The 21,095-nt window shown below is 44.5% G+C and overlaps 1 protein-coding gene and 1 pseudogene across 3 annotated transcripts; one reads left to right on the top strand and one right to left on the bottom strand.

The window, feature by feature from the left end:
• Positions 1–408: 408 nt before the first annotated feature.
• Positions 409–1,939, bottom strand: LOC309827377 (lysosomal dipeptide transporter MFSD1-like; annotated as a pseudogene). The gene is made up of 2 exons: positions 1,689–1,939; positions 409–1,481 (listed from the first exon to the last, which is right to left on the bottom strand). The product of its transcript is annotated as a lysosomal dipeptide transporter MFSD1-like (transcript).
• A 14,283-nt stretch (positions 1,940–16,222) lies between these two features.
• PRR15 (proline rich 15) lies at positions 16,223–19,273 on the top strand. Of its 2 annotated transcripts, none has more exons than XM_082661781.1 (2): positions 16,223–16,296; positions 18,038–19,273. In XM_082661781.1, exon 2 carries the CDS (start codon positions 18,179–18,181, stop codon positions 18,566–18,568), a length of 390 nt encoding a protein of 129 aa, XP_082517907.1. In that variant the 5' UTR covers positions 16,223–16,296; positions 18,038–18,178; the 3' UTR covers positions 18,569–19,273. The 2 variants fall into 2 exon arrangements, with proteins under 2 accessions (XP_082517907.1, XP_082517908.1); XM_082661782.1 differs by lacking the exon at positions 16,223–16,296 and adding an exon at positions 17,910–17,949.
• The last annotated feature ends 1,822 nt before the right edge of the window (positions 19,274–21,095 follow it).

Below are 21,095 nucleotides of genomic sequence, written 5' to 3'. Positions count from 1 at the left end.
CCCTTCTACTCCCTCAAAAGCTTCTTTTTTTTTTTTGCTTTAAGATAAAGAAAAGGCCATATTCCTATGATACTCTTTGTGAAAATTATCTCAATACAAGATGCAAAGATTTCCATTATTCAGTGTCCGTACTCAAAATCACCCACATGTACCAGGTACAATTTTCTGAACTTCACCACTGATGAGCCTATCCCAAAGTAGAATTCTTCAGCAATACAAAAGACACAGGCTAAAACAGTCCTCAGAATTATACTTTAAAATAAGTGTATTCAAAATATAAATATAATAACTCTCCAGACCATTATTTTTCCTAACAACTAAACTCTAAATTTGAAAAAAAAAAATAAAGGAGTTTTTCAAACTAATGATGTGTGCAGCCCATTCTCATGACACAGTCATTTAAACTTCTCATTCTGCATGAGAAAGTTTTGTTTCTTCCCTTTGTCTTGCAGAATAATTTAGGTTCCCACCTTGGATATGATTCAACAAGTGGAGTAAGACCACAGATAACAGTGACAAAGAAACACAGGCAATGAAGAAAACTTCTAAAAACAAATATCCCCGAGTATCCAATATCATGCCAGCAATGATGGAAATGATGGCCAACCCAAGATTCTGAATGGACTGCATGAAGCCATATGTGGTTCCCAGTTGATGTTCAGGAACTACAAATGCCACCATTGGCCACAATGCACAGGCAAGCAACAAATAGTAGAGTCCCAGGAGACACATAGCAATCCAAGTGTTCCACAGCATAAAGGCCAGCATCATGTGGGAAGCAAGCGTGGTCACCATTGCACACAGATGATGTTACTTCCCATTTTATCCACCAGCAGCCCAAACACTATACTGCTAATATCACTCGCTGTCTGGGAGAAAAATCCAAATTTCTCTGTAAAGAAATCTCTGTGAAGTCCAATGAAAGGGAACACGGCAACATAATAGCAGACACAGGTGATAAATATAGCCACAGGGGTAAGAAGAAGTCCTTCACATCAGTCAACTTAATAACTTCACCTGTTTTGCTTTGTTCTTTATGAAGGATTCTTTCTGCTGTCTGATCCAAATAAGCAAGGGCCAAGGCACAGACTAGTGAAAGAATACATGTTATACCCCCAGTCATAAGTGTGACCCCAAGGGTTGTGTGACCAGCAGAACCCAAGGAAGCTTAAACCTTAGAATACAGCCATCTCATGAGGTTCATGTTTACTGTTCTTCCAATTCCAGCCATGCTAAGCTGGAGTCCAACTTACACCAAACACCAAGTTTAATTCTTTGCCTTTAAACCAACTCACAGCATACGTATTCTGGGCAACTGCTAAAGAGTCCCCACCCATCCCAAACATAACCGTCCAAACTCCATCAGCCAAAAAGCATTAAATATTCCACCCAGGGCAAAAACAAATAGCAACTAAAAATAATGGTGCCCCATCGTATTCCAAATGCTTGCTCTATCAAAAAGCCACCAAAGAGGGGCTTCCCTGGTGGGCGCAGTGGTTGAGAGTCCGCCTGCCGATGCAGGGGACGCGGGTTCGTGCCCCGGTCCAGGAGGATCCCGCATGCCGCGGAGCGGCTGGGCCCGTGAGCCATGGCCGCTGAGCCTGCGCGTCCGGAGCCTGTGCTCCGCAACGGGAGAGGCCACAACAGTGAGAGGCCCGCGTACCGCAAACAAACAAACAAAAAGCCACCAAAGAAACACAAAACTACATTGGGCCAAGAATACCAGGCATACCGCAGCATGAATTTCGTGGTATTCACCTGCATATCCTTGTAACCTGAGTCTGAGGTCAGCAGGATTATCATAGCCGAAGCCAAGGAAGAAAGCAACAGCACCAAAAGCCTGTGCGCCAGGAACTGGGGTCGCAGAGGTCCGGCGGGGCAGCGGGGCGGCGGGGGCTCTTGTGCTGGCGTCGTCTGGGCCGCCTGGCAGCGCCCTCGCTTCCTCCCCCCCTCCCCCGGGCCGGCGGCGGGAGACCGAGAGATGACCGTGACCGCAACTTACCAGAGGAAGCCGCCGCCAGAGCCCCGCGAAAACTGTGCTCACGTGACCGCGGTCGTTCATGTGATGCGTCACAATCTTTTTAACAAGCCCTCCAGGTGATTCCAATGCAGGATAAATTTGAGAAGAACTGGTTTAGAACAGAAAGGGTTTCACCTGAACTGCGGCTAAATCCACCCATTCCGAAGTGTTTGGATACCTGAAGAAACTCAGGATTTATTAATGAAGAAGGGGAAATAGTTTTGTAGCATTGGGAAGGATGTTCAAACTTTCAGAGGCTGAATAAGACCCTCCACATCCATAGACCAAGGTCCCCAAAGGCCTCTCACCTCCATAACTATGGAACCACCTGTATCTTTAAAATGACATTGTCTGACCTGTAAACTTCATGAAGGCAGGAATTGGTCTACTTTGCTCACCAGTCTACCCTTGTCCCTAAATGGAACTTTGCCTGGCATACAGTAGGCACTCAAACACTTTCTAAATTAATAGAAGAATCCTTCTACAAATATTCAAATATCCTATAATATTTTGGTGTCATGGAGGAGGGGGTGATTCTAGAAGCAGAAGAATCTGAAAATGCATATTGACTCTTGCCCACCATTTAGAGTTCTGTCCAGTATCTGAACCCTTCAGTTACTGAAGCTTTCTTGGAACTAGTTATCCAAAACTCACCTAATCTTCACCATATGCTTTCTCCTTCTATCCAGTAGGTATGATTAAGCCTCAAAATAATTCAGGTTGGAGAATCTGAAGATCTAAGTCTCTAGTTCAATTGCCTGTTACACAAGTTCAATTGCAGGTTACAACCCCGTTGTTTCAATCCTGCCTCTTATCACTTTCTGATAGTATAATTTGGGAAAGTTACTTTACTTCTTAGGCCTCAGTTTCCTTGTCATTATAATGAACTAGTGTCGGTACATATTCCGTGAAGTAATTGTGAGGCTTAAGATAATCTACGTACAGCACTCAGTATAGTATTTGGGGCACACAGTAAGACAAATGTGTGTCTAAAAACTCAAGAGCTGTGGGAAACTTTTATGAGAATACTTACACTAAGGAAGCCTTAGTAAACTTTCTTCAGAGTTACAGGACATCACATTGCTGCCTAGCACATTATAGGGGGATTCTAGCAGTTGACTGTCCAATGGGTTTTTGAAGCCAAGCCACACCTGCCCTGTGCTGTGATGTGGTGGAAAGCCATCATGGGAGCCCTACAAGAGCACTGAATTTAGAGCCACAAGACCTGGCTCGGTCACAGATCAAGGCTTCCAACATTTCTGAGCCCCAGGTTTCTCCCCTCTGAAACTTGAAAATTAATGCCTGCTTGTCTGCCCGACCCACCAACCTCATGGGTTATCACTGAGGCCAGATGGCACAGGAGCAGGTGTGGAGGTGCTGCGACACACCTTCATACCACCAGGTCAAGCTTCAGTGCTTGTGCTCCCCCCCCAGAGTGCTCTCCCTGGAGCCCCATCAACCTCACTGCAGCTTCGGGTCTCTGCTTACTTGGCTTCTCATTTGCTGGCACAGTTGACCACTCCCTTCTTCTCCAACCCCCTCTCTCTCGGCTGCTGTGACACCACCCTCGCCCCCATCCTCTGCCCAGGCTCCTCTGCCCATTCTCCCTCTAGAACTCTCCAAGTCCCTTGGAACACTCTCCAAGGCTGCCTTCTTGCCGTACTTTCTCTGTAGGCAATCACATCTACTCCACCTTCCAATGCTATCCGTCAACAATTCCAAATGATTCCTAAGATTCAGTAAGCTATCCTTTTCTATTGCTGAGAAACATTCCATGGTATGGATTTTCCACAGTCTGTTTTGCCTTTCACCCACTGAAGGGCATCTGGATTGTTTCCAGTTTGGAAAGGGTGCAATTTCTGGGTCATATTTGCATGTTTAGTTTTTTTAAGAAACTATCAAGCTGTTTTCCAGAGCAGCTGGACCATTTCACATTCCCACCAGCAACGTGTAAGTGATTCAGTTTCTCCACAGCCTCACTAGCATTTGGTGTCATCATTATTTTCTATTTCAGTCATTCTGATAAGTTCATGTTGATATCTCACTGTGGTTCGCATTTGCATTTCACTAATGGTTAATGATGCTGAACATCTTTTCATGTGGTTATTTGTCATCTGTGTCTCCAATTTAGTGAAACAACTGTTCAAGTCTTTTGCCCATTTCATAATTGATTCTTTTTCACTATAGAATTTTGAGAGTCCTTTATATATTTTAGGTATATATGGTTTGCAAATATTTTCTCCTAGTCTGTAGTTTGTCTTTACATCCTCTTAACAGAGTGTTTTTCAGAGCCAAAGTTTTTCTCCGTTTTGATGAAGCCCAACTTAGTTATTTTTTCTTTTATGGATCTTCGTTTTAGCCATGTCTATGAACTCCTCACTTAGCCCTAGGTCCCAAAGACATTCTATATTTTCTTCTAAAAGTTTTATATTTTTACATTTAAAATCCATGATCTAATTATTAATTATACTGTGTGATGTTTACGTCAAGATTCACTTTGCACCTTTGGCACAAAGGGACTGTCCAGAATAAGGGTAGAAAGATCTCCCAGGAGGATGATGTGTGCAAGGCATGGGGGATAAACAGTCCAGATGGAACTGTGTGGCTAAAGAGACAGCCACGGTGAAGACGGCCACCATGATACCTTCTTCTGCTGCCCCATCTGACAATGTGCTCCAGCAAAACAAGCAACTCCACCAAGAAAGAAGGAGACTCAAGGCATCCCCAGGAGGAGACTGTGCAACAGACCGAGAGAGGTCAGTCCCTATGGAAGGAGAAGGAAGTGTCCAGGAGGGATTTTTTTTTTTTTTTGGCGGTACGCGGGCCTCTCACCGTTGTGGCCTCTCCCGTTGCGGAGCACAGGCTCTGGACGCGCAGGCTCAGCGGCCATGGCTTACGGGCCCAGCTGCTCCAGGGCATGTGGGATCTTCCCAGACCGGGGCACGAACCCGTGCCCCCTGCATCGGCAGGTGGACTCTCAACCACTGCGCCAGCAGGGATGCCCAGGAGGGATATTTTTAGGAAAAACAAAATGGAACACATATATACTGATATGATAGCACTTGTAGAAAAGTGCACCAAGAAGCCATTGGAAAGCGTAGAAAGAATTCGAAACAGGACTAAAAACAAGCAGATTGAAAGGGTTGAGGTGGGGGGAGGGTGGGCAGGGAGAGGCCATTATTAATTTTAGGAAAAGACAAAAAGTAGGAAAGCAAATATAATGTTCTGTACACTATAATGCTTAGCCTGAACAATATTTACAAAGGCACAATAATATCAACATGCAATTGTCAATTAAACAAAGGCTGTAATATGACCACTGTACTGGGATAGGAGAGAAAGGAAGCAGAAGGCATGGTGGTATAAGAGAACAAAAGGCTCAAATACCATAATAAGAAATTAATAGAGGTTAAATATCGATAAATCAAAAGAGAGCATAATACACAAATTAATTAGAAATATAGAGATGTGCACATGTCGGAAACAAAAAGCCAAAATTGTTGAAGGTGGTTGGGGAAGAGAACTAAGGGAAGGAATGAGATAAGACACCCCTGTAATGTGCTATAATCGCCTTAATAACATTTGACTTTTGAACTCTGTGTGCATAGATTACTTAAATAAAATAAAAACTAATTTTTTAAAATAATTAATCATGCCGTGTCTACATAGCAGAGACATGATGCTCCTGTTCTTTCCCTCCTTTGGGTCTGATTCAGTGATGTGGATTATATATTAAGATTCCAGGAGCTAAAGGGGCAACACATATTAAACATATTCCTTGGCTCGTGCCTCAGCCGCATTCTGGTAGTGACCTTACTTCTAAGGATTCTGCCTTACGATTTGTTAATCCTTTTCTGGTAACATTGCTTTCAAGCTTAACTGAGCACACTTCCTCCTTCAATGACAGGTAATGCAATTTCGGTGCCGAAAGGATGAAGAGCGTTCTTGAATCACATACAGAAAACTTCTGCTTGATTTGATTTAATCATTAAGTATGTTCCTGAAAAAAAAGTTAGATTCAGAGCAAATTGTTGTATATTAAATACTCTGCAGTAAATTTTAACCTGATGTTCTTAGGGGGGGAAGCAATGGGCCCTAACCAACAATAATGACAGTGAACTTTAAGACTCTCTACCCATTATTTTCCAAAAGCACTTGGAAGTCATTGATCTGTAGAGTCTGTTTACATGATTTTCCTACACAGCCAATGAAAGAAATCAGTCAAGGAGAAACTAACATTTACTGAGTGCCTATTGCGTGTCAGGCACTGTGCTGGGGACTTTAATAAATGTATTGTCTGCTTTAATCTTGGCAACGATCCAGAGAAGTAGATAGTATTATTCCCACTTTACATTTAAGGAAACCGGAGCCTAAAGATATTAAGTAATTTTCTCAAAGCCACACAGCTCGTAATTCAAACCAACCATCAAGTCTTTTCACAAGAAATGTATATAATTACAATTCCCAGTGTTAATTTGAGCTTTGAGTGCTCTGTGATTCCATAGGGCTTTAATATTTAAGCAACCACATATGATTTAGCATTATTCTAAGTGGGAAACTTAGAAGACGATGACCTAATTCGAATCTTTTAAGTATGACTACCTCTTTTGATGTAATAGCCTGGATACCAACAACTATTTATTGACCTAATGATTAACTAAAAGGCAATATGAGATTCAAATATCAATATTAAAAGAACATTGTACTAGGGAAAGAGTAACTCAAACCGAATCAAAATAACTGCACCTCTTCTGGTCCTGTGACTTGGAGCAACTTGCTTCAAATTTCTAGGATAAAACTGTAGAACTTGTAATATCTCTCTCTCAGGGTTGCTCTACCATTAAAACAGTGAGAACACTTTCCACTTTTGGATAAGCACATAGTAAAGTGAAAGCCCAGAGTAAGAATTTAAAATTTGCCATTATTATAAAAGTTTTATAGCTGCAGCTGAAGTAGTTTCCCCCAGTAGGTAAGTGAAATGACATCAAGTAGATGAAACTGAATGTTCACTGGAGTGTACAATGGGAGATTTACCTGTGTTGGCACCGAACAGAAAGCTGAGTGCCAAAATGTTGGTGCACCTCCCCTGACAGCCTTTGACTTAGGAAAGCAGCTATTTCTTATGGATTTCTAACTATGTTTTGACACTGGCCTTGATGCAAATGATGAAACCAAAAGATTCCCTTCCTGCATCATGTTACCCTTCCATCAGATATCCACCTCCTCCCTGTGCACATGTGACGTAATGAGCTGACACATCGACAAACCATAAAGAGAAAATATAACCTGGTGAACGGAGCATAACTGAATCAACCCTTTGAAAATGGAAATGAACAACTGCAGATAGCAAGTCACCCTTTACAGGATCTAGTTTACCCTGGGCCTGACCTGGAACCAGGTGACCAGCCAGAGAACATTACCTTGCGTGGTAACACATGACTTTTATTTACATCAGTGATTTTCTAATAAACAATAAAGTAGAATTATCTTTGTTTCCTGAGAGAGTCAAGATGTGCTGTGGAGCCCTGTTCTGAAAGGCCATGTCCTCTAGATCATTCATTTATTCCCCAAGTACAATATTTAATAAAATCTCATCAGCCATCCTCTGGTATTACTTTATTCTTCCCCATCCGCATTTACCACCTAACCACATCTCCTTCAAAGGGTATTGCAACATGATAGTGCTCTTACAATTTTAAGAAAAAAGCAAAAATTTATCAGATAATTTGGTCCACCTACTGTACTCACTCCTCAGAATTAAAGAAAATCAGGCTATTATTACCTGTAATGACAGATTGAAATTTTATTTCATTGCCACTTTTAGTACATTTCTTTTTACAAGTTGGTCATATTTTAACCAAGAAAGCATTCACATTTCTGCATTGGATGGTCATGCATTCAACAATAGTAAGAACTGTTATTGTCAGGCAGATGCCAGGTCCTAAAGACTCATTAGTGACCTGTCCTAGTGCTCACAGAGAGACACAGCACAGAGAGGAGTTAGTCCCTGGACTCTGAAGCCAGTTTTCCTGGGGTCAAATGCTGGCTCTAATACTTACCGGCTGTGTCACCTTGGGCAAGTAACTTAAGTTCTTAGTGTCTCAGTTACCTCATCTATAATAATAATAGTACCTATTTCACAGGGCTTTCAGGAAGATTAAATGACTTAATATTTATAAAGCAATTAGAAATGTACCCAGTACACAGAAAGTGTTCTGTAAATGATCATTAAATAAAATGGAACTCATTTTCTAGTGAGGGAGTCAGACAATAAATAAATAAGGAAATTATAATCTAGTCGCAGGGACAAACATCAAGCAAACAATTGACAATAAAATTAAAACACACCCACTCCTGTCAGTGGCAGCTAGGTTATTTGGCTGAATTCTCCTGCTGGAAAAAATTGGGCACCAAAACAACTTCAGTTTTCATAGCCCCCTGGAGCATAAGGGACAGAATTATAAGTGAGTGTAGGGCTCATCCAAAATAGAGCAATTAATAGAAGATTTTTCCCTTGATAAGTGTCAGACCCCAAAGGGCCATACCCTCAGGCTCCGGGCAGCTCAGAAGTAAACTATACCCATCCCCCCAACAGGTCTTCATGGACAATTAAGTTAATTTGGAGCAGAAAAGATGGGGAGGCGGGTAGGGAGGGAATGGACTTGTCCCTGGAGTGTGACTATAGGCTAATGGTCCTGTGGATCTCTTGTTTTTGGTTATCCCAAAATCCTCAAGCCATGAACTGAGTGTAAAGTGGTCCTGCCTGGTAGTGTCCCTAAACTCTTGAAAATCCTTTCTAGAAAAAGTGACTTTTGTCTTAGGTCTTAAATTTTCTTACAAATAATTTTTTAAGGAAAATGAGGAACATACAATGATATCCAAGAATACTAAAGGAACCAGATCCACAAAAGGAGGAGGTGTGGGAAGTTACAAAGAGTCAGCTGGTGTCGACTGAATTTTGCAGGGAGGCGGAACTGTACAAACCAGCCTTGCTTAGGTCAAGTGTGAAACTGACATGATTAGTCATATTTTGTGACTGTAATTTTGTTTGTTTTTTCTTTTTTTGCGGTACGCGGGCCTCTCACTGTTGTGGCCTCTCCCGTTGTGGAGCACAGGCTCCGGACGCACAGGCTCAGCGGCCATGGCTCACGGGCCCAGCCGCTCTGAGGCATGTGGGATCTTCCCGGACCGGGGCACGAACCCGTGTCCCCTGCATCGTCAGGCGGACTCTCAACCACTGCGCCACCAGGGAAGCCCGTGACTACAATTTTTATACTTCTAGGTATGCATTCATGTTAACCTGACAGGGCACAGGATGAGATGATGTGAACAGTGGATTCCAAATTCAGGCACAGGTGCAACACCCTCTCTTTAAAAGTTTACAGACTAGGGACTTGCCTGGTGGTGCAGTGGTTAAGAATTTGCCTGCCAGTGCAGCGGACACAGGTTCTAGCCCTGGTCCAGGAAGATCCCACATGCCCCAGAGCATCTAAGCCCGTGCCTCACAGCTACTGAAGCTCACACGCCTAGAGCCCGTGCTCTGCAACAGGAGAAGCCACCACAATGAGAAGCTTACGTACCACAATGAAGAGTAACCACCACTCGCCAGCAACTAGAGAAAGCCCACGCAAAACAACGAAGACCCAAGGCAACCAAAAATAAATAAATAAATAAATTTATTTTTAAAAGTTTACAGATTAAATCCAACAACACTGATGTGCATACACAGAAAGGAGAAAATAAATATTAAACTACAAGTACACGGGTGACTATAAAGGAAAAGGCCATAGGAGAGACAAATCTAATTTTCAAAGAATGGAAGAGTCCATAAAAGAAAAGGATGATGGAAGGGAGGGAAGGGGGATAGGGAAGGGGTAGGATGAATGGAGTAAATGTGAAAATGTGGGCCATAGTTTTCCTTGGGTGAAGAGACTATAAATCACCTTTATTTTCTTCATTTTGATTAGCTGTATATTTTTAACATCTTTATTGGAGTATAATTGCTTTACAGTGGTGTGTTTCTGCTTTATAACAAAGTGAATCAGCTATACATATACATATATCCCCATCCTCCCTCTTGCGTCTCCCTCCCACCCTCCCTATCCCACTCCTCTAAGTGGTCACAGAGCACTGAGCCGAACTCCCTGTGCTATGCAGCTGCTTCCCACTAGCTATCTGTTTTACATTAGGTAGTGTATATATCTCCATGCCACTCCCTCACTTCGTCCCAGCTTACCCTTCCCCCTCCCCATGTCCTCAAGTCCATTCTCTGCGTCTGTGTCTTTATTCCTGTCCTGCTCCTAGGTTTTTCAGAACTTTTTTCTTTTTTTTTTTTTTTAGATTCCATATATATGTGTTAGCATATGGTATTTGTTTTTCTCTTTCTTATTTCACTCTGTATGACAGACTCTAGGTCCATCCACCTCACTACAAATAACTCAACTTCGTTTCTTTTTATGGCTGAGTGATACTCCATTGTATATATGTGCCACATCTTCTTTATCCATTCATATGTCGATGGACACTTAGGTTGCTTCCATGTCCTGTCTATTGTAAATAGAGCTGCAATGAACACTGTGGTACATGACACTTTTTGAATTATGGTTTTCTCAGGGTATATGCCCAGTAGTGGGATTGTTGGATTGTATGGAAGTTCTATTTTTACTTTTTTAAGGAACCTCCATACTGTTCTCCATAGTGGCTGTATCAATTTACATTCCCACCAGTAGTGCAAGAGGGTTCCCTTTTCTCCACACCCTCTCCAGCGTTTATTGTTTGTAGACTTTTTGATGATGGCCATTCTGACTGGTGTGAGGTGATACCTCATTGTAGTTTTGATTTGCATTTCTCTAATGATTAGTGATGTTGAGCATTCTTTCATGTGTTTGTTGGCAATCTGTATATCTTCTTTGGAGAAATGTCTATTCAGGTCTTCTGCCCATTTTTGGATTGGGTTGTTTGTTTTTTTGATATTAAGCTGCATGAGCTGCTTGTAAATTTTGGAGATTAACCCCTTGTCAGTTGCTTCATTTGCAGATATTTTCTCCCATTCTGAGGGTTGTCTTTTTGTCTTGTTTATGTTTTCCTTTGTTGTGCAAAACCTTTTAAGTTTCATTGGGTCCCATTTGTTTATTTTTGGTTTTATTTCCATTTCTCTAGGAGGTGGGTCAAAAAGGATCTTGCTGTGATTTATGTCATAGAGTGTTCTGCCTATCTTTTCCGATTAGCTGTATTTCTTAACTTTTCTCATCATGTGTTTTCCTTTGCCCTGTTCCCACCATAAATGCTTTAAAGGAAGAGAATCAATTTCTCAGCCTCTGATACAATGCCAGATTTGCTAGGATTGCAAATGCCAAGTTGAACTTCTAAAGTTCCTCTTTTCATTTCTAGTATGCAAATCCTGCTCTCTAGAAATTCATTATCTATTGTCTTTTAGTGTAATCATTTATTGCACTTAAAGGGTCACCTGAGAAAGAAACAATTTAATTTTTTTTTTTTTTTTGCGGTACGTGGGCCTCTCACTGTTGTGGCCTCTCCCGTTGCGGAGCACAGGCTCCGGACGCACAGGCTCAGCGGCCATGGCTCATGGGCACAGCTGCTCCGCGGCATGTGGGATCTTCCCGGACCAGGGCACGAACCCATGTCCCCTGCATCGGCAGGCGGACTCTCAACCACTGCGCCACCAGGGAAGCCCCAACAATTTAATTTTTTTAAAAAAGAAGAGAAGAAAGAAACTGTGTCCTTTCTCAAACCATCAACACATTTTTGAAAAGTAAAAAATGACAAGAAAAAAATATTATAAAGAAATGTAAGCAATGCCCAATGTAAGCATATTTAAATTCTGTAACATTGAAAGTCCCCTACTATTCACCGGGTAGATAAATCAACCTTTAAATGCATCTATACTGTATTCATAGCTTACCAACACAGAGGTTTAGGACAGCCCATGTTCTCCTTATAGAAGCAAACAGCAGGATTCCTAGATCAATAGTTACAGAACACAACTATATTTGTTTAACACTAACTCTCTTTGTTGTTTTTTGGTTTGGGGTGGGTTATTTTTTTCATTTTTTTATTTTTTGGTACACGGGCCTCTCACTGTTGTGGCCTCTCCCGTTGCAGAGCACAGGCTCCGGACGCGCAGGCTCAGCGGCCATGGCTCACGGGCCCAGCCGCTCTGCGGCATGTGGGATCTTCCCGGACCGGGGCACGAACCCGTGTCCCCTGCATCAGCAGGCGGACCCCCAACCACTGCACCACCAGGGAAGCCCTGGGGTGGGTTTTTTTTCATGGGATTGGTTATGAAAATTTTTATAGATTTAAACAGTTCTAGATTCAATAAATGGAGGAAAATAAGTCAATTGTTTTGATTTAAAATTCTATCTTTAAAAGTCAAACTACCATGAGATCTCAGATAATCCGATGCTGCTTGCCACCGTATGTACACATGTACACATACCTTTATCCACTCATTCCCTTAACTCCAAGCCTCTTTTTTTTTTTTTTTTTTTTTTGGCCTTGCCATGTGGCATCTTAGTTCCCTGGCCAGGGATTGAACGCATGCCCCCTACATTGAGAGTGTGGCGTCTTAACCATCAGACCTCCAGGGAAGTTCCAACTCCAAGCCTTTTCAGTGAAGTGCCTTGTTTTGCAGATGCATCCCCACCTCTAAAAACTTCCCCATCACTTAAATATTTCACTAAGCCCTTCTTCCAGGAAGAACTTTTCATATTGGTCAAGGAAAAAATGTGACAACACTACCTTTTTGCCTTTTGAACAATATATGTTTTTTCTATAACTCTACTAGACTGTACCAAGAAGGAATGTTTGGGGCTGCAAGTAACGGAAAACTGTATTTAAAGCTGCGGTTAAACCATAGGAATCCACCTTATCTCACGGAACTAGTAGTCAAGAGATACGTCATCCCAGGGTTCTTTCAGGGGCTCACCAGTATCATGAAGGACCCAAACACTTGTCACACTCCCATGCCATCATCCTTAGTGTGCTGGGTTTTATTTCCATGTCTGTTGCCTCACTGTTGCACAATGGCTGCTGCACATCCTCACACTGTACTTAAACATAAGAATCAAGGGTATTGCAAAAGATGTTCTTCTCTCAGAAGGCTCTGTCCTGTATTATTTTTCAAATTTATTTAGTCATATTTATTTTTGGCTGTGTTGCGTCCTCGTTTCTGTGCGAGGGCTTTCTCTAGTTGCGGCAGGTGGGGGCCACTCTTCATCGCGGTGTGCGGGCCTCTCACTATCGCGGCCTCTCTTGTTGCCGAGAACAGGTTCCAGACGCACAGGCTCAGTAGTTGTGGCTCACGGGCCCAGTTGCTCCGCGGCACATGGGATCTTCCCAGACCAGGGCTCGAACCCGTGTCCCCTGCATTGGCAGGCAGATTCTCAACCACTGCGCCACCAGGCAAGCCCTCTGTCCTGTATTTAGGAAGAAACATTTCCAGAAGTCTTCCTTATAGCCCCATAAGTCAGAACTAGATCACATGCATGCTCCTAGTTACAAGGAAGACTGTAAAAGCATCTGTTTTAAGCCTCTAGTTAAACTCAGGCTCCTCTTTTGTATGAACTGAATGAAAGCGTGTCCTGTTGATTTTACCTCCTAACTCTCTTTTGCATACATCTAATTCTTCTCACCTCCCCCACTGCCAGCACCCTCCCACCAGCCATCAAAATATCCCACCTGAACTACCCCAACAGTTCCAGACTGGTTTTCCTGTAGCCCCACCTTGTCCACTCTACCATCCACTCTTTACAGTTTCAGTGATATTTTAAATGCAAATCTTACCATGTCACTTCCTCTATAATGGATTATGTTCAAAAGTCCTACCAGGTCCTGAAGGGTCTGGTCGCACCCACCTTTCTAGCTTTGTCTCCTGCGGTGCTTCAGCTCACTTTGTACTCAGATCACACTGACCACCTCTTTGCTCCTTAAAAATCCTAAGCTCCTTCACAGCTCATGGCTTTTGCACGTGCTATTCCCTCTGTCTGGAGGGACACCCATTCTCCACCTCCCTAGTCCCTTCTGCCTCATTTCTCCTTAGTTTTCATGTCTCCATTTAAATGTTTTTACTGCATGCAAGGGTTATTTATAAGGTGTTATCAAGTCAATGAAATACAGAAATATTCAAAGTTGTTAAATACAAACGGGAGGGATGGAAGAGAATGAATTTTTTAATTTCAGCAGTTAGCTGATGTTCATCTATTTAGAAAATGCTGGCCCTTTGTTAAATCATGCTAGATGAGAAGCCATTTGCAGGACTCATTTTCTTTTCCTAAATGTCTTCCTTCTTTCACCCATTTGATCAACAAACAACGTTTGGAACCCAGCTCCACCACTTTCTAGCGGTGAGGGTTCTTCAGACAGGACTTTCCTCCTTGGCACTATGACGATGTATCCCGTCCTCCTCTCATGGTTGGTGGCCTGTCTTTGTTCAGTTCTGGTGCTACGATTGCAAGTTTCCTCTCTAAAACGAATCCCAAGAAATATATGGAAATGTATCACTTTCAAATACACGCTGCTGTGCATATCATTTAAAAATCCAAGAATGCTAAACTAAGGATATAAAATATTCATATTTTACCAGATTTCATACATTGAAATACTCTATAACAATTTCTTCCTATGAATTCCATATTGTAAGTTATGCAATAGGTAGGCATCATGGCTTTCACTACTTCACCACTTTAGAAAATCCTCAGAACAAAGATGCTGGGATGTCAGTTGCTCCATACGCAGTCCTTCAGAGGAGTTACACACGAGCTCAGTGAACATCAAAATAGTTCTTTGAAAAATAAAAGCATCCTAGAAGATGCAGCCGGTTGCACCTCTGCCTTATTAGTGAAAATGCCCTATGTCAAAACCTTTCTGTCCAGGTAATAAAAAGCACCCATATGTTCCTGGGAACAAAAGCCTCCTGAAACTTGACGCCATCCGCGGGTTCACTTGACTTCCAGCTCAGGGCTGGATCTGTACTCCTCAGGCGCGGTGGCTGTCCACGGACTTCTAGACCTGAGGGAAGGAAATTCACATCCTCACTGAGTCACGCTAAGAGACCGACACTGACTGGCAGGCTGCGGTATAAGGTGCCGGTTAAGACCGCGGGAGCCGGAGTCAGGTCTCCAGGGTACAAATCCGGCTCTGCCACTCACCAGCCGTGCAACCTTGGCAACCCTTTAGCCTTTCAGAGCTAAGTTATCCTCAAGTGAGGATAACAGTAGTTCTTACCTCCTAGGGTTGCTGTGAGGAGGAGTAAATAAGTTAATCCACAGAAAGCGCTTGGAAGAGCGCCTGGCTGGCACATAACGAACTTGTTAATATTACAGCCTTTCAACTCAGGGCGCCTGCAACTCTGCAACACTGTGCCTGGGTATGGAACGGCTCCTGTAAGTTACAGAACTTGAGATTCTGGGAGCTGAGTGGCCACGGTTGGGGACGCGGAGAGGAAAGGAAAAAAAGAAATTGGGGTAGGGGCAGAGGGAGAGAGAGCTGCGACGTATATCCGCCGGAGCCCACCTGCAGCCTCGGTCTCCCGGCCTCCGGTGTCCTCTACCGTTTCTTCTTCAGGAGTCCGACTCGCGAGAGGCGCACGCAGCCTTTCTCCAATCAGACATCCCAAGGCTGGCGCCACGTAGGCGACCTGGTCCAATCTCGTCCCTGGAAGGCGGGAACGCGAACTTCCTACCTGCACCTGTGGCAGCAGTGGCCGCCTCCTGGGTTATTATTTTTTTCTTCCCGCTGCCCCGGGGCTCTGGTTTCTAGAATCACTTGGCGAATAACCAGCAGGTGAGCAGATGTCTTTCCCCGCGCGGAGGACCGACGCGGTAGGGAGCTTCAATGCATCAGACTGAGCCCCTGAGATCCCATCTCCCTGCGGCTCCCGGGCGGCGCTATCAGGGAAAGGGAGAATGAAAGGCTACTAGGCGGGAGAGACTGCCTGGCCATTCACCTGGGGCAGTGAGCCTGGCACTCACTCGCAGGGGCGGCCTCCGGTCGGAGCCAACAGTACTTCGAGCTCCGGGCTACTGCCGCCGCTGCGCCAGGAAGCTGGAGGAGCCAGGGGAGACCAGCAACAGCAATCGGCTTAGCTGGACTGCGGCGATTTCGGCTAGCACACCTTCCAGAAAGAAACCTGACCTCTCCAAGACCGCGCAGAGGGACGCCGCGCCCCGACTTCCAGATTAACCCAAGCGCACCCCCTCCCGACTCTGCGCGGGAAGAGAGGCGCGGAGCCGCGGGGTCCTGGGAAGCCCGAGCAGGTGAGCGATCAGGGTGATTCTCCGTCCGCCAAGACAGAGCCCATTCCGGGGTGTCACGCTGGGGCGCTCCCTCAGCGCCCGAGGAGAAGTTACTAGCTGCAGGCGTTCTGCGTAATTTGCAATCTTTCCCATGAGCAATTTGTGCAAAACCCTTCCGTGCATACAACGTTGATTGTGGAGAAGAAAGCGTAGGGTAGAAGACTGAAAGTAGCATCAGGAACACCCACCACTATCACCAGCACCACCACCACCAGAGAATAAGTTGGGGGTGCTTTTCCGATCTATAAAGCGGAGGGGGAATGGATGTTTGCAAACCCAACTGCAAACTGTGCCTGAGGGTGTGGGTGCCTTCTGTAAGGAAAGAACTTTTGGCCATTTTTTCTTCTATTGTTTTCAAGTCGAGTGTGCCCTCGGGGCGTTCTGGGGAGGAGCTGGTGCCAAGGTCTCCTTGCTCAGGGGAGGCCGCTGCGGCCGCCGGCGTAGGCCCTCCGGCTGTCTCCCCCCGGTTGGGGAAGGAGAACCTCCAAACCACAGACACCGCCGAATTTTCGCTCTCCAGAGCGGGCGAATCCCAGCAGCGCCGGGCGCGTGGGATGGGAAGGAGCCCAGCGGAAACCTGGAAATGAGCCGCGGCGCCAGCGAATCCTGCTTGTTCGTGGAGTTAGTGCCCAGCACAGAAAATGAGCAGAGGAGCCTCGCTTCCGATATTCGCACCTTAAGTGCTAACAAACAGCCTTTTCGCTCCGCAGTGCTATTTTAAAAGCTGGGAAGAGGCAAATTGGAGTTCTTGGTTGTGCGCTCTCTCCTTTGGAGGAGGGAATTGCGCAACGAAAAGAACAGAAGCCTTTAATTTGTAACTTAAAATCCCATGAGTTGAGTTGCCTAGTACAAACAGACGCGGTGCATATTTTAATACAGAACTAAGGGAAGGGGACTTGGGCTCATCTCAACCGCAGGCAGCGGGTGGCTTCAAAGAGACGCAAGATTGGTCTCTGGGGAATAAAAGGAAGCGTTAGGATGGCGGTTTTCAAGGCAAGTTAGGTCTAGACATGCTTCTCTGAAGGTCATCAGGCATAAGTTTTGTCGAAAGCAGAATTTAAAAGAAACAAACACCATGAGCTTGTCCCTCGCTCTTACTGGCCTGTAAATCCGCCCCCCACGCCCCGCCCCGCCCCGCCCCCGAAGAATCACATCAAAAAGGATCCCGGGACAGAAGTCCAGGGAACAAAAACCTTTGAGGGAAATTTCGGAACTGTTTGACAGGGATCTAATGTTCATGGCTCACCTATAGCGGGGGCGCGCTTGCTTCCGGGCGCCCTCCTCGCAGGTGCCCTTCTGGACCCGGTGGGTCACCTTTGGGCTTCGTCTACAAACGGGTGGAGTGACAGGACAGGCCATTTTCCCTCTGGGGCCTGGTTAATCCAGAAGCCCCGGCACCCACCCCTGGGTGGCCCTCGCGCGCGGACCACTGCGCTATCCTGGAAGCCAGACTAAGGCTGAGGCCAGGGAGTGCCAAGACTCAGTCTCGAGACCAGAGGGTGGCGCCCCGGAAGCCCTTGGTCCGCCTGCGCCGTGGCGGGGGGCGGGGGGGGGGGCGCGGCGGTGCCCTCTGCGGCCCGCGCGGCTGCGGACCCTCGGACCCCAGCCGCCCCGGTGCCAGACGGAGCCAAGGGGAGGAAGTGGGATTGAGGGGCACGTGACTTCGACAAACCCAGTAACGAAGTTTTGTTTTCCTCCCCAGCACAAGCCTCTGCTTCGGCGGCTCCCAGCCCGCAGCCCGCTTGCGAGAAGCCGGGGCAGGGCCGAGGTGGACGAGAGAGGCGCCGCTGCCGCTGAGGCCCTTCCCCGCTCGCCGCGCCCCCCGCCACTTGGCCCGCTGGCCATGGCCGACGGCGGCGGCACAGGCAGCTCGGGCTCCTGGTGGAGTTCGTTAAAGAACAGCAGGAAGAAAAGCAAGGACGCCGCGGGGGGTGCGAAGCCTCCCACCCAGCCTGACCCCGGGGAACCCGCGGCGCCCGCCCCGCCTGGCCCCGACTGGACTAGCAGTTCCCGGGAGAATCAGCATCCCAATCTCCTCGGGGGCGCCGGCGAGCCCCACAAGCCAGACAAGTTGGGCGGGGAGAAATCGGGCAACAGCCGCCGAAATTTGAAGATCTCGCGCTCGGGCCGCTTTAAGGAGAAGAGGAAAGTGCGCGCCACTCTGCTCCCCGAGGGAGTCAGGTCCTCGGAGGAGGCGAGCTTCTCTGGTGACCCGCACGAGGACAAGCAGTAGCCCAAGCGCTCCGGGACTCTCTTCGCACCACGCCTCCCCAACCCCCAGGTCTAAACCCGAGAATTCTGCCCCGCCCCTGTTCTTGGAGTCTCATCCCACCAAATTCAGAATATTCGCACAAGGCCTCCAGAGTTTATTTTCCTAGAAATTGACGTGACAAAACAACGTGTTCCGTGTATCACGACTCAAGGATGCATTAAATATTTATTCGTGGTAAGAGAAGATACCGCAGAGGAAGTTGGCACAATTTTTTTCAAAAAACTTCAGTGGCCTCGTTTGCGTCGCCCGTGGGAGTGAGAAGGGTACTTTTGTAAGAGACCTTAGCTCAGCTGGAATTGCGCAGCCCTCCACTGAGAACGGCATGCTCTGATTCCGAACTTGCTATTGGAAAGCAAATCACAGTGCTATCTTTAATGCCTGAGAAATGCACTTTAGGAGTACTTTTGTAGACACACCTTAAGTGAAGGGATGGAAGAGAGCAGGAAGCATTCTTAAGTAGAAGCATTTTAATTAAGGCAGGATTGCTTTTAATGTTGAACTGCAAAACTGTACTTGCCTGTTGTAGCGTGGACTATTAAAACTGTTGCACTGTAAGACTTAAGGTGACTTTTGTATTTTTTTTTCCATTGCAAGACTGAAGCTCATCATACTTAAAAGCAGGCATGCAAAATCCAGGGTGACAGAGTTAATCATTTGCCACATAACCTGACAGTTCCTCTTGAAAAGCTGCAGGGAGGAGACCATGTCTACAAACTACCAACACCCAGATAGGAAACAGCTAGCTGGATATCCCTATTTACAAACCAAGTTCGAGGAAGAGAGGGAGAGGTACCAATTAATTATTCCTAAGTTTTCTTTTTTACTTCAGTGCATCTTCATAGAGTAAGTCACAATGCTAATAATAATTCTTTCTGTATTCATTATTAACCTGATTCAGAATTGTCTAAAAATACTTATTCAAACAGGTGGACTGAACTCTCAGTTTGTGCAAAGCTGGCTTTTTTCCCACCCTCTTTGCTTCAAAAGCTAATTTCCTTAGTCTGAAGTAAGAATTTATCTAGGTGCAAGGCCTTAAAGATCTACCAACCTGTAGATTTTTAACAAAAATCTACCTGTTTGCTTTTGTTATGAACTTCAAGTAAAAGAGTAAATCAGTACTGAAATCACTTGCTTTCAGCAAATTACAAGAGAGTTATTGTAGTTGTTAAGATCCCTGGGACCTCTTCCCACCACAATTCAGTTCATTTATAACCATTTAGAAATGCATAGCGGGGAAATTATAATGATCGAAGTGTGTGTGTGTGTGTATATATATATATATATATACACACACATTGTACATATATATAATAGATATATAATATATATTATATTAATATATTTAATATATTAATAACATGTATAGTTATAAAGCAGAAACTAACACACCACTGTAAAGCAATTATACTCCAATAAAGATGTTAAAGAAAATAACATATGTAATATATATAATATATATAAATATATAAAATTCTGATTTCACTGAGTTGGGATTAAATCAGTGCATTCCTCCCACTGCATAATTAGGACTGCTTTAAAACTATGTAATTAAAAACCTCAACTGCCGATTGTGCATTGCACTCATATATATATATATATAAACTATATATATAATATATATATAATTTATATATGTGATGTCTACAATATATATATATATAATTATTATTATATATATTATATATATATAATGTGGATAATGACAGGCCAGAACTTGATTGGAGCTCCTGAATTTGTTATATATAGTTTTTGGTTTCTCTTAAATTAATAATTTATAACAAAGTAATTTATAACAAAGCATGTTGATTGTCCAAAGAGATTTAACAAAGAAACTTGCTGAAAATGGCTAAAATGGATTTAAATTAGTGAATCAAGCTTGGATACCAGCAAAATCATAGAGTTTACCATTTGATACATGCACTCCCACATACTAAAGGCTTACTCCAAAGGAAATTGTTTACATGGGGATTATGAACACCTTAGTTTCTTAAAAAAGAGTTTGTGAGGGTTTTTTTTTTTTTTTTTAATCAAGAAAAGTTTTTTTTTGCTTTGTATTCAGAATTGGGAAATACGTGACTGAAGTCTCATCAGGGTGAGCTTTCTGGATGAGGAAGACTTCACGTCAATTTTAAGTGGGTCTACCTACCATCTCTAGACTGACGAAGAAGAGGGAGTTGGGATATTGGACTCAGAAGAGGTTCGTGCTAAGGGAGGGGACTGTGGGCTGACCAGCAGTGGGAGTGAAGAGAGCAGACGCTGTCAAATCAGGCTTTGGAACACCTTCATACTATTTTAATTTCTGTAGAAGGTAATCAAAATTAGAGTAGATAACTACCCAAAATACTTCTCCCCTCCCAGGAAGACCAAGAGATTAGATCTGTACCCATTTATAAAAGTAAGCCAGCCATTGCATACTTTTAAAATCTTATACTAACCCTTTCATCCAGTTTTATTGTTTTAAAGAACTTTTTTTCCTTAAAAATTCCTT

The sequence above is a fragment of the Grampus griseus genome, assembly GCF_964374135.1.
Source record: "Grampus griseus genome assembly, chromosome: 9".
Lineage (NCBI taxonomy): Eukaryota > Metazoa > Chordata > Mammalia > Artiodactyla > Delphinidae > Grampus > Grampus griseus.
This window is presented reverse-complemented; position numbering and strand designations above follow the sequence as displayed.

What these genes read in the sequence shown, in the direction of transcription:
- PRR15 (XM_082661781.1), top strand. Translation starts at nt 18,179, where the DNA reads ATGGCCGACGGCGGCGGCACAGGCAGCTCGGGCTCCTGGTGGAGTTCG.